Genomic DNA, 14,232 nt, shown 5'->3' with positions numbered 1-14,232 from the left:
GACCCATAATTTGTTATTCGAACACCACTTTTCTCCTTGTCGGGTCGTTGACGTTGACTTGTCGCCATTTTATTTCTTTTGTTTACACGCTGCATTTTGCTTTGCAAATTTAATACATAAATTATTTAGGCAAATATATAGGTTTTTAATAAAACTCCTCGGACTAACGTGTAGGTAAGTGTTGATAATTTTTTTTTCATCTTAACATGCTCATTGTCGTTCTCCTGATTTTAGGTGACAGAAAAGGATCATCAAATCAAATTGAATTTTATATTTTCCTTCCTATTTATCCTTCCTAAATATCAACGAGATGAGCCATCGGAAGAAAGGGACCATAGTACAAAACAGAAAGGTGATCTTTTTTCTTTCCACTTCGGATATTGAAATTATTATATACTGTAGTCGTGTTCGGCATTATGCTCTGAGAAATATAGATAAACAAAGAACAACAGATATAAAGCATCCCAGAGGAAAAGAGAGGCAATACCTGTATGTACTCTCTCTGATATTTGTGAAAGTTACAGCAAAGTATTGTTGTAAATGTCATCTTTTTGATCGACCTGAAAACTTCGAGCAAAAAGATGACACTTTCAACAATACCCTGACAGATATCAGAGACGATACAGGTTTTTCCTCTCTTTTCCCCTGGAATACTTTTAATTTATTATTCTTTGTTTATCTAGATTTCTCAGAGCACTATGAACGAACTCAGCTTGTATGTTTGAAATAATCGTCCAGTTAGCTTAAAAATGATGATCGAAGACATTTCCCATATAATTTTACTTTCAAAATTATGATATATCTTTTATTTCTAAGCCATCTATGACGCCATTTTTATCAGTTTTGTTATAATTAATTTTGTCTCTTGATCTACTTCTAACATTATTCTTTTAATTTTATTAATTTATTGTGGTGAAATTAATTTCTGTTGTATATTTGATATTGATATTAAACATATTTTTAAAAAATGGTGTATTTTTTGTGTTTTTGTGTATGTCATAATTAAAAATAAATGAAGAAATAAAATTTTTAATTTTTTTAAACTTCCCGCCATGCGTGACAATTTAGTCCGTAGTTCCTACAAGCGAAATTGGGGGCGCTAGTAGCAGTAGACTTGTCAACAGTGTCAAATTTAAACGTCAATTTCACTTTCCAATATTTAGCAAGGCGCTCGCACTTCTTCTTGTGTATGTGTTTTGTGAGTCATATTGACATCAAAATCAAATTCATTATGTCAAAAAACACCCAGACACCAATTTTCATCCAAATATTGACGTTATTTCAGAAATTTTTTGGAAAAAATCAAAATAAAAATGAAACTTCAACACCCTATATTTGGGACACTCTGTACCCTATAAATATAATTTTAAATTGTAGTTTTAGCAGTGGCTTTAGAGAAGTACAACATTCACAATTTCTAAATATTTGATCATTGAGCTACAATACTCGTGAATAAACCTGTATAACAAATTGATCATTTCAAATGTTATTAAATTCGGCGACAAATAACATGGCACAGTTTTGTAAAATTTAAATTTATCCATCTGAGGGACTATGAAATTTACTTTTTATCACTCTAAATCACATATTGAAAACAATATTATTAAAATAAGTTATTAATATTTGAATTTGTTCATTTAAACGTCTACCATAATAAAGTAAATAAGTCCATAAATTGAAAAAAAAAAGATTAATTTTAAAATACCATACATTTATTTTTCAGAATTAACAATTTTACTTTTTAATCACCCCTTGTAACGTGTGGTCCACAGTCCAACGCAGGCGCTCTAAAAATTCCAAACAAGAAATTTTAAAAGGATCCTAACCTACACAATTTGTTTACATTTTGTCGTGATTTGTTGGGGAGAGCAAGTTTTTTTTCCTAGATTTTGTTGGAGTTATTTTTTCTACTAACGTGACTGAAACAATACAGTTTAAAAATACAGTTTTATTTAGTTCGAATTTCCTTTAGTTTTGTTGTGAATTAAATTTGTAGTTTGTGACTCGAATAGACCGTTTTTTAAGTTTAGGAAAATTGCTAATTTTTAAAAAACTGTGATATGTGACAATGCTATATCGTGGAAGAGACAAAAAAGATTTTTATTTGGCTTCACTGTTGTACGATTCAATAGAATTCAGGCATTTCGAGTAAGTATTTTACCTTTTTTTATATATCTATATCTATCTGTTCAAATTTGTGGCATTTATTGAATGAAAATTTATCCAAGCCAGCATCTTTTTTTATTTTAATTATTTGTCACTACATTGACTACATGCATTTGTTTTAACTGCTAACATGCAGAAATAAATGTTTTAACTACTTAGGTACTAATAAATGTCTTTTCAGTTACCTAGGTATCGTCAGATATATTGTACCTACCTACCTAGGTATCGTCAGTAACTTAAAACAGTGTTGGAAAAACATATCTGCCAAATATTATTTTTTTATACCTAGTACCTAGGTGGTGACATTTACTTATCATACCAGATCATACTAGACAAACTTTTTGAAGAAGGTTTGTACGTATTTTTAAAAAATTAGAACGTCTTTATAATAGTTATTTTTTATTTATCGTCGTGTATAAAACAATATTTTTTTCCATAGCGAGTTACGTTTTAAAACATATTCAGAAATTATTATTTCAAGGAATTTATTACGAGTAGAAAAAATATTGTGCTGGGTTGGCGTTGGTTTCTATGTAATTTAACAAATAAATAAAGCTGTCTCTTTAGTTGTCAGTTTTGAGTCAATATTTTTTCAATTCTCTTTCGTGTCGATTGCTGATTGAATTGGAGCCAGAAATGGCTCAAAACGAAATAAGTAAATTACCAACAGATATTCAGACTGGGGCGACAAACGCCATATCCAAACTACTTCCAGTTAAATCCGGAATAACTTATGAAAAGGAATACAAAAATTTCCAAAATGGAAGCAATAATTAAAAAACGTGCTATAAGAAATAAAGTTTTTAACCTATCCTCGCTATTAAAGTATCATTTAATCTACCCTTGCGGTTAAAGTACTATTTTATCTACTATTTTTGATAGATATAAGGCAATTTTAACAGTTGCAATGCTAAAATATGATTTTTTATCTCCATCTATAGTCTAAGAATCTACTTGTTTTTTTGATTTCTGGGGTTAAAATATTGAGAAAAGTGTTTTTGGCTCTAAACCAATATTTTTCTTACCATAAATTATGAAAAGTAAAAACATGTAGGGATGACAACAATCAACAATCACCTGTATAATTGAACATGCCGAATTTAGCGCGCTTGACGACCGTTGGACGAGTCTGGCAAGGCTTTCGGGATGTTCCACATGATCCAGACTATGTTTGCAGCTGTAATTATAATATTTTTTCCATAGCAACTGTTAAAATTGCCTTATATCTATCAAAAATAGTAGATAAAATAGTACTTTAACGGCAAGGGTAGATTAAATTTATACTTTAACAGCGAGGATAGGTTAAAAACTTTATTTCTTCTCGCACGTTTTTTAATTGCTTAATTTAATTTTTGAAATTTTTTGTATTCCTAGAGATATGGCGTTTGTCGCCTCAGCCTGAATATCTGTTGGTAATTTACTTATTTCGTTTTGAGCCATTTCTGGCTCCAATTCAATCAGCAATCGACACGAAAGAGAATTAAAAATATTTACTCAAAACTGACAACAAAGAGACAGCTTTATTTATTTGGCTAATTACATAGAAACCAACGCCAACCCAGCACAATATTTTTTCTACTCGTAATAAATCCCTTGAAATAATAATTTCTGAATATTTTTTAAAACGTAACTCGCTATGGAAAAAAAAATATTGTTTTATACACGACGATAAAATTGCATTATCGTCTCCCGAAATTAATTCACTCGCGATTCAATCTTTTCGATACGACGATAAAATACCATTTTATCGTCTTGTATAAAAAATAACTAAAACTATCATCTGGCAAATTTTTAGGACTACGAAAATGAGGGTTCCAATAATTTTTATAAAGTTGTAGTTGTAACTTTAGGGAGACCTAAGCCGAAAATTTCGTATGTTTGATACATAATATCAATGCTTAAACTTTAACTTTCAATAGGTAGGTTTTTTGGAATTTTCAAACAAATTAAATATTTTTTATAAACTAATTTTTCGACTATAACCTTGTTCTTTTATTTTTCCAAAACTGCTTTGTTATATCAATTTCGAGGTCAGACTACCTACCTGCTAAAATAAAAAAAAGCGATAGGATGATCAACTTTTTAGACGACTTCCCGCAGGTAGCAACGATTTTAGATTGCTCAAATATACTCTCATTCAAATGAATGAATTTTTCTTTGCTATTTCATTTTAGAAAAAATATTGGCTATGTTTGTAATACCGTATGATAGAAAAAAACGGCGTCAGCGATGGCTATGAAATGAAGATCGCTGTCATTTTATATGTAAAATTATATGGGGAATGTGTCATCCATCGTCATTTCCAAGCCAACTGGACGCCTTTTTTTTTCGATCATACAGTAGTAGGGGCATTTGGGATTTATTCAAGCGTGACAGAAAGTTATTAGAGAAACCCTTAGAAACCTTGCACCCTGCTCAGTATTAGAGCTTCAAGCTCACAGAAATATATACAGGGTGGTCCGAACTGTATTCCGGAAACTGGCAGCATATTCTGCAGATAAAAATAAGTAAAAAAGTTCATATAAATGTATGTCCTAAAATGCTTACTTTCAGAGATACAGGGTGTAGAAGTTTCATTTTTATTTCGATTTTTTCTAAATAATTTCTGAAGTAACGTCAATATTTGGATGAAAATTGGTGTCTGGAGGTTTTTTGACATGAGAAATTTGATTTTGGTGTCAATATGACTCCTACTAGTAGAGGGCGCCACCTACATGTGTTTTAAATGTTTTGAAGCGTAATCACTTTTTATCCGTACCTGTATAAAACTACTGAGCCAAAAAATATACATCTCTGTGACTTCCTACGTAAAAAATATCTCTTTGTAAAAATCTCTACGAGCAACCGTTCTTAAGATATTTAGCATGGAAATAGACAATACATGTCATTATTGAGGAAAAATAATCATGTTGAGTAGATAGTTATCTCACTGAAATAATAAATTTAGGAAATTTTTATTTTTTTTAAATTAATCATGAATTTTTTTGCAAAAAATGATGAGTTTTTGTTAAACTTTTAGTATAAAAACATTTCAAATTTATGATTTCAATCTAATAACTGTTTAGTCAGCATGTTTAATTTATGTCAATGTTTACAGGTATTGATAATTTCAATTCCAAATATTTCGAAAACCATTACTCGTAGCGATTTTTACCAAGAGACCTTTTTCACGTAAAAAACGTCGTAAATGTATATTTTTTTACTCAGTAGTTTTATACAGGTACGGACGAAAAGTTATTACTTTTCAAACCAGTTAAAAGATATGTAGGTGACGCCCTCTACTAGTAGGAGTCACAATGACATCAAAATCAAAATTCTCATGTCAAAAAACCCCCAGACACCAATTTTCATCCAAATATTGACGTTGCTTCAGAAATTATTTGGAAAAAATCGAAATAAAAATGAAATTTCTACACCCTGTATCTCGGAAACTAAGCATTTTAGGACATACATTTATACGAACTTTTTTACTTATTTTTATCTGCAGAATATGCAGCCGAAGTTTCCGGAGTACAATTCGGACCACCCTGTATAGCTCACACCAATATAATATACAGGGTCTTAAATAAGTGCAAATATTTTCAGGGGTGGTATATTTTGACCCCAGGAACACGTCTATAGTCTGTCCAACGAGAAGATCCTTGACAGTGATAGATGTGTCTGTCATTTTAATTTCAATGTAGTTTATTTTATTTTACAAAGAAATGAGTTGGTACAACTGGAACGCATAGCAGGAAATAGCAGGAAATTAATATATGTATTTAAAATTTGACTGACAAGTAACTTCAAAATATTGTGAAAAAAACTGTATAAAACTGAAAAAAATGTTATCGAGTTATTTATTTAATAAAAAACGGTATGTGTTAATACAAAACAAACAAAAACAAGACACCACATACCAAAAAATATAAAAAAGAACTATTTCTTACTTTCACGCTTTATGAAACTTCCCGCATTTATGATTATATTTATCAATATAACTTATGTACAAATACAAATTTGTAATATTCCGCAGGAATAAATAAAACAACATAAATAAAACAAACTATTTTATTAATAATAACACTTACCAAATTTTATACCTCACAGGTTGATTAATTAACATTAATCTTATTTTTTTTAAACCAGTACCTTTTGACATTATTTTTCTTCAGTACTAAAATCCATTATTTACCTATCGTGTTATGTCGATATTTTACAGCTACTCCAGTTTTTAGTATGTGTTTAGTATGGTCTTTCTACCATATTCGAGATGCACTTATCTACGACGAGATGGTATACGAACTTTATTGATAGTAACTTTATTGGTGTATCTGTATAAGACTTTCTGCCTGGGCAGCGAGTATTAACCATAAAATGTGCTCTGGGTTCTACAGTTAATTTTCACTCGATTTTTCCTCCACTTGACTTCAAAAGACACAAAACACACGTAATAACACGAATCAAAATGCATCATCTTCCAAAACGCAGGGTATTTGACAAAAGTTGTCACAAAATTATAACCTATAATTTAGCAAGACTTTGACAAACGTCAAAAATCTAAAGACGAGTTCATACGCATCGGCGTCCGTTTGTCGTTCATCGTTCCGTCAAACCAATAAAATTGAAATACGATCTGTCATTTTTGAAATAAACCAATAAAACTGGTTAAAAACAACAAGTGACGACGCATGACGAATTTATATTTAAACCCATCCATAGGTAACTTAAAAATTATTAGAAACTTTTTTTTAGTAAAATAAATAGATTGGTATGGGATGTCATCTGCTTTTCTTCTGTCATCGTCTGTCGAAATCTTACCTGAGAAAAAAAACAGAGTATATGAGGTTTTTTTGCAAAAAAGATGTTGGAAATCGTGCATTTTCTTTTAAATTTCCCTGTATATTTTTCGAAAGCTTTTTAGAACTGCCTGTTCATCGCAAATTTTCCCACGGTATAATTCTTAATCTCTGATATTACCTAAGATATATTGCCATAGTTACTTAGGCTTTACTCCATGGTTACGGCATTAAAAGGGATGCAAATACAGAAAAAATCCGGTGACTCTCAAAATTTTTTCAAAAAAAAATCAATTTTTTTTTAAATTTCAAACTTAAATAACTCGGTAATTTTGGACTTATCTGAAAAATGGTAAACAGAAAATATGTTTCTTTTATCGAGATCTACCAGCCCCAAAAAATATTTGCACTTATTTAAGACTCACCCTGTATATTGGTGACCGATGCGCGATGTAGAAAAATGACACGCGCCGTAGAATTGTGAATGTTCCCGGTATCGGACAGAGTTACGAAAATTTAGCCATTTAGGATAGGACTTTAGTTGGAAATAAGTTCTAATAATTTGGAAATCCGATTTAAATAAAAAAATCTTTTTTTTTAATTTTTTAAAATAAATCTTGATTTTTGCCAATCCTGCCTCAAAATCCCAATATATTTATGACACTCGGTAAATAGACGTAGAATCAACTCGATTATAGAAATAAAATACCCCTTTATTGCGAACTTCTTGGCACACCCTGTACATATTTTTCAAACTCTTGTTCCACTTGCATCATGCAATCGTCTATATGTCGTCTATGAGTATTTAGGCGCCTTCATTATCAAGAACACCACCACGATTACGATTCTATATATAGCAAGACGTTTCAATATTACATCAAATCAAGCGAATCTGAAAATATATCAACAATTCTTGGAAAAAACACGGACTGTGCTGCCTTGTTTTTTTCGAAAATTATTGAAAATATGACGCCAAGAAAATTCGTAAGAGCCGGTTGAAGGTCTTGCGATTTGGCAAAACAGTAAATAATCTCAAAGTGTTCGATATTTTTCTAGATAGTTCCGATGATAATTTCGAAAATCCATTAATAACGTTAAAAAAACCTTCTAGCAAAAAGAGTTCAAACGAGTTCATGATCATAAAATTATATCGATCTGTAATAAATGTAGTAGTGATGTAAATTTTAGATAATTTAACTAATTTTTCTAGATTAATTTTTAAAAGTATATCGGTTGTTGTAACCCTACATTTAAAATAATTATGGTTATGCTCCTAATGGGATATAGGTTAGGTTAGGTTGCTAGGGTTTGGACATATACGTATTCTTTTTACAAATATACTCAGCCTAATCTCCAAAAAGTGAAGCCCAAACAGTGAAAGAACAATATGGAATTCTGCATAAGTCTATTTCACCCGGATATTCATTTAACTGAGCATGCCTTACCTGAAGAAGTTTTCATTGGTCGATGTTTTTAAAGGGAAGTGGTTGACTGACATTTCTCCTAATCTTCAATTTTATTTATATTTTTATTATTTATAACACATTATCATGGAGTTGGAAAAATATCAAAAAATAGTTGGAAACAATAAACTAAACAAAATCACTCTTTTACGCGCACAAATAAAAAGTAATCCAAACAGAACTAAAACAACAATCAATCGAAGTTTGGCGCAATCGCAGTTCAATCCATATCCGGGTGAAATAGACTTATGTAGTTTTAATATGGAGCTGGGTTATGTTGTCTTTTTCTTACGGCACAGAAATTGCACACGGGGTTAAATAGGGAACCCTGAGTATATTTGTAAAAAGTAATACGTATATGGGTTTGGGATCATGTTTGATCCCTCACTCGGAGGCCTTGGGTCCATTGCGATACCCTTGTATTGTTGTATCAAACCTTCCTCTCATCCTTTCTTTGCGTTAAAGCACTTCCAGCTTTCTGCAAAGTTCCCGATGTCGCTGATGTTGGTTTCTGCTGCTTCTAGTCCCTCCAAAAAACCTGGCCCTAAAGTTTTAAAGCGTCGGTATTCCAGTGCCGGACAGTGGCACAGCAGGTGCTCTATGGTTTCTTCTTCCTCTCCGCATTCCCTGCAGTAGTCATCGTTGGAAATCTTCCGTCTCACGAGGTTTACCTCCGTGGGGCAGTTTCCAGTAATGACACCTACAATTATGCCTACTAGGTCCTTTTTGTGTTCTAGTAGTTGTTTTGTCTTTTTGTCATCTACCACTGGCCATAGTCTTCGAGCTGTAGCCCAGTTCTCATGGTGTCTTTTGCTGCTTGGCCTTGATGGTAGTTCCTATAGCTTCCTTTAGTGTGTTGATCATCACACGGCCTCTCCCATGGCCCTCTCTTTGGCGAGTCTGTCTACTTCTTGATTGCCCACCACATTGCTGTGGCCTGGAGTAGCCCCGCCTGGACGCAGCCAGGCGGGTGCTTCTCGGCAGTCCATCACAGCTTTCGATCTCACTGATTGCATGGTAATGCTTAAAGCGCCCAAGTTGTCAGTATATCACGATATCCCTTATTGGTCTATCAGCAATTTTCTCTCGTATACAACTAGCCGCTTCCTTTATTTCGTAAACCTCTGCTTGGAGAACATTACAGCCGTCCGATAGCCTTAAAGATCGTCGGATGGCTAGTACCTTTGAGAAGTTTGTGTAGACTGCTATCTCTTGAGTGTTCATTACTCGGTTGCTTTTCCATTCTTCTCTTGTCGGGATGCGAATCCTTATCTTTTCTTCAAAATTACGTTTCGTGAGCATATTGTCCGTTTTCTGGTCTAGCAGATGTGGACTCAGGTTCGCCATAATTCTCCCTATCACTGATGGCAATATCTTCGAGTGACCGTAGTTGGTCTGGTTCCATAGATGGGATTTCCTTAATTTTAGGACACCCTTAGCGGCCAGATCCTTCACGAGCCAGTCGATTGAATGCAAGTCCAGAATTACTTCTAGCGTAGCTTGCGCTGCGTTGTTCCTTCCTCCAGTTGTACCTAGAGCTGCTTATCGCTGTACTTTTGTGAGGCTCTTTCTATTAGTCTCTTTAAGTACCGCTTGGATGGGAAATATGATTGATTTAACTACTTAAGAATGAACGAGGTATTACTTAGAACTATTGAAATTGATTGCTTCAAAATACACTACTACCACAGTATGATGCGCATCAAAAATGCGCCAAAGGACAGTCTACAGTATTTGAGGGACGTCTTGCATTGCGGTGAATGAGATAAGTGTCGCTGAAAGTTGCAAAACTGACTAGTTTTGATGCTTATGAGCACACGAGGACCCACGTAGTCGGCACCCTTGGGACATACCCAAACACAATAGACCTTACAGGTTGTAGAATTTCCGGCATACTATGGCCTTTAATACTGCTTCAAAAGCATGGCTTTCTAAAAAAAGTGTTTTATTTTTAAATTATTATCTAATAGTGCTCCTCTACTCGAGAATATCGTTATATTGCAGTATTGCAGTGAAATGTAATACAATGTACAATTATAACGTAATACCAAGATTAACACAAGGACATTCTCTTTTATGTGATTAATGAAAGATTAATAAATCTCTGTACATATATTCAATACGAGTTTATCGTCTCAACGAAGCATAAACACGTAGTAAACTACAGCCAGATAAATGAACTTATCAATTCTGTGTCTGCCAGCAAGTATATAAAAATCTTCTTGGAGTCAAAGTAAAATTATCCGCGCATTTACGTAAGGAAAGGACAAAAAAATAAGAAAAACTCTGCATGTGTCTGTTTGTTGATGATGATCTTTAATCTCATAAGAAAATATTAATTTGATTTCTTAAACTAGATATTAAAAAAATATATATTTATAGAATTATATTATTTTTTAAAATGGGTGATACCAAGTGACGGTAAGGGAATTAAGAGTCAATTTCAGGCTCGTCCGAAAAAGTCGCAAAATGAGCTTTCGGCATTTAACGTTTTATGTAAAACAGGCTAGGTATTTTTAAACAAATGAAAAAGGAAATTAAAGATAAGGGATTATACTATATTCGTATTGTAGCACATTTTTAGACAACTTCTTTATTTTTAAGATCTTGATGGTCAAGCATCACCAAAATATTTCTTATGTTTGGACTAAATATTCTCGAAAATAAAGACAATTTAAAATTCCGTTACAATACGGAAATAGATTGAAGTTTTGTGATTACAGTGATATACATATAATTTACTAGCGTGTACCAGCGACTTCGTTCGCGTCGAATTAATCATTTGTAATGGTGATGATAAAGCAAAGTAAGAATTTCCATTAACATACAAACTGGATAAGATTTTCTCACATTTATGTCAGCATGAGAAAAAACAATATGGCGATATTATTATATAACTTGGTAATATTTGAGGGGTAGTTTCATCTCGTTGGAATTTGACTATCGAAAAATCCGTTTGCCAAAAATAAGCTTTTTACGACAAGCAGTTTAAGCAGAATCGTGGTTAAGAAATTACCCAACTTTTTGGAACACCCTGTATGATTTTTTAAAAAATTTTAAAATAAGTAAAAAAACCAAATAAATTATGCTTGTCCAAACGTTTTCCCGAAAGACTAAACGTTTTTTAAATAACAAATATTGTAATATTTGAGGTGCGTTTTCACCCTCTTGGAATTTGAGATTCGAGAAACCCCTCCTTATCGAACCTCTACACCCCACAGTCAATCCGTTTACCAAAAATCAGCTTTAAACGTCAAGCAGTTTAAGCAGAATCGTGATTACTTAATGGTCATATTTTATGAAACATCCTGTATAAATGTATAAAAAATCTTAAAATATGTAAAACAACAAAATAAAATATACGTGTTTAAGAGTTTTTCCGAAAAACTCACCGGTTTTTAAATAAAAAAATATTTTAATATTTGAGGGATAGTTTCACCCCCTTAGAATTCGAGTTTCGAAAAATCCCTTCTTATCGAACCTCTACACCCTAAAGACAATCTGTTTTTCAAAAATCAGCTTTTTACGTCGAGCGCTTTAAGCAGGATCGTGATTAATCAATGAGCAGATTTTTCGAAACACCCTGTATACATTTTTAAAAAATCTTAAAATATGTAAAAAAACAAAATAAAATATACGTTTTTAAGCGTTTTTTCGGAAACTTGTCCGTTTTTTAAATAAAAAATATTGTAATATTTGAGGGTTGGTTTCACCCTCTTGGAACTGGAATTTCGAAAAATCTTTATCGAACCTCTACACCCTAGAATCAACCTGTATGCCAAAATTGAGCTTCTTACGTTGATTGCTTTGAGCAGGATCGTGATTAATCAGTATGTCAGTCACTTAAGGATTTTATATATTAGTATAGATATGGTTTTGTAAATTGCTCGCTATTTTATGGCAAATGCTGAAGCTGGTACCGAAAGAACCGGGAATTTTTATTTCTAGTCCCTGTTCTTTGATGGCTCAAAAGAACCGGAAAGTCATGATATTTTCAAGACCGGGATTGAAGCCTAATCAACACAAATCAACACAAGTGAAGGAAAAACGAAAAGTATAAGAAACTTAAAAACTACACCAAACAACATAAACCAACTTATAAATAAATTTGAAAAAAAAAACATTTTCGATTAAAATCGTTTTTTTGGATCATGTCAATAGATCTTTGGTTAATTTTTGAGAGCGAAATTATCTTGCTACCAACAATTTGCAATTTTTTCAAGTATTATCATTTCTTTTTGAGTATATTTTTCAATATGACGAGGTCTCGTCATATTGAAAAAATAAAATAAAAAAAATAAATAAATAATAATTTAAAAAAAAATAAAAAACGTTTTTTTTTATTTATTTTTTTATAATAAAATAAATAATAATTTTGGTAATTATTGTGAATTATATAGCACTATGAACTGTCCAGAATCTTCGACAGATCTGAACCCTATAGAACACATTTGGGAAATGCTTGGCAGGAGGGTTAGAGGTCATGGAGCGGCACCAGCTTTTTTAAATGAACTTCGCTTGGTCCTTAAAGAAGATTGTTTAAACATAACGCAATATGATATAGGTGTATTACCTCATAGACAGTATGAACGGACGTCCACAGGCAGTTGTAACAGCCAAGGGGTATCCAATGCAGCGTAATATGACATTATGACAATAATCACCAAAGCTACCTCATAATGAAAAATAACATGAGAAAGAAACGATCTATACTAATATATAAAATCCTTAAGTGACTGACATACTCATTAATTACGATCCTGCTCAAACCACTCAACGTAAGAAGCTCAATTTTGGCATACAGGTTGATTCCAGTGTGTAGAGGTTCGATAAGAAGGGATTTTTCGAAATTCCAGTTCCAAGAGGGTGAAACCACCCCTCAAATATTACAATATTTTTTATTTAAAAAACGGTCAAGTTTCCGAAAAAACGCTTAGACACGTATATTTTATTTTGTTTTTTACATATTTTAAGATTTTTTAAAAATGTATACAGGGTGTTTCGAAAAATCTGGTCATTGATTAATCACGATCCTGCTTAAAGCGCTTGACGTAAAAAACTGATTTTTGGAAAACGGATTGACTTTAGGGTGTAGAGGTTCGATAAGAAGGGATTTTTCGAAACTCGAATTCTTAGGAGGTGAAACTATCCCTCAAATATTAAAATATTTTTTATTTAAAAACCGATGAGTTTTTCGGAAAAACTTTTAAACTCGTATATTTTATTTTGTTGTTCTATAGCATTCTATGCCATATTTTGAGATTTTTTATAAATTTATACAGGGTGTTTCATAAAATATGACCATTGAGTAATCACGATTCTGCTTAAACTGCTTGACGTTTAAAGCTGATTTTAGGCAAACGGATTGACTGTGGGGTGTAGAGGTTCGATAAGGAGGGGTTTCCCGAATCTCAAATTCCAAGAGGGTGAAAACGCCCCTCATATATTACGGTTAGTCTTTCGAGAAAACGCTTGGACAAGCATAATTTATTTGGTTTTTTTACATATTTTGAAATTTTTTAAAAAATCATACAGGGTGTTTCAAAAAGTTGAGTAATTTCTTAACCACGATTCTGCTTAAACTGCTTGACGTAAAAAGCTTATTTTTGGCAAACGGATTTTTCAAAAGTCAAATTCCAATGAGATGAAAGTAACCCTCAAATATTACCAAATATATAAAAATATCGCCATATTGTCTTTTCTCATGCTGACATAAATGTGAGAAAATTTTATCCAGTTTGTATGTTAATGGAAATTCTTGCTTTGCTTTATCATCACCATTACATATGATTAATTCGACGCGAACGAAGTCGCTGGTACACGCT

At 32.3% G+C, this 14,232-nt stretch overlaps 1 protein-coding gene across 1 annotated transcript in view; it reads left to right on the top strand.

Annotated features, from left to right (window-relative positions):
* The first annotated feature begins 1,838 nt into the window (after positions 1-1,838).
* LOC115876498 (ankyrin repeat and LEM domain-containing protein 1-like) overlaps positions 1,839-14,232 on the top strand; it is a 60,542-nt gene continuing 48,148 nt past the window's right edge. The window contains exon 1 of the mRNA XM_030892296.1: positions 1,839-2,148. Coding sequence (XP_030748156.1) covers positions 2,069-2,148 — 80 coding nt within the window. The 5' untranslated portion in view covers positions 1,839-2,068. The remainder of the gene's footprint in view (positions 2,149-14,232) is intronic.

Source organism: Sitophilus oryzae, unplaced genomic scaffold, assembly GCF_002938485.1.
Source record: "Sitophilus oryzae breed Bouriz unplaced genomic scaffold, Soryzae_2.0 scaffold_1436_pilon_pilon, whole genome shotgun sequence".
Classification (NCBI taxonomy): Eukaryota; Metazoa; Arthropoda; class Insecta; order Coleoptera; family Curculionidae; genus Sitophilus; species Sitophilus oryzae.
This window is presented reverse-complemented; position numbering and strand designations above follow the sequence as displayed.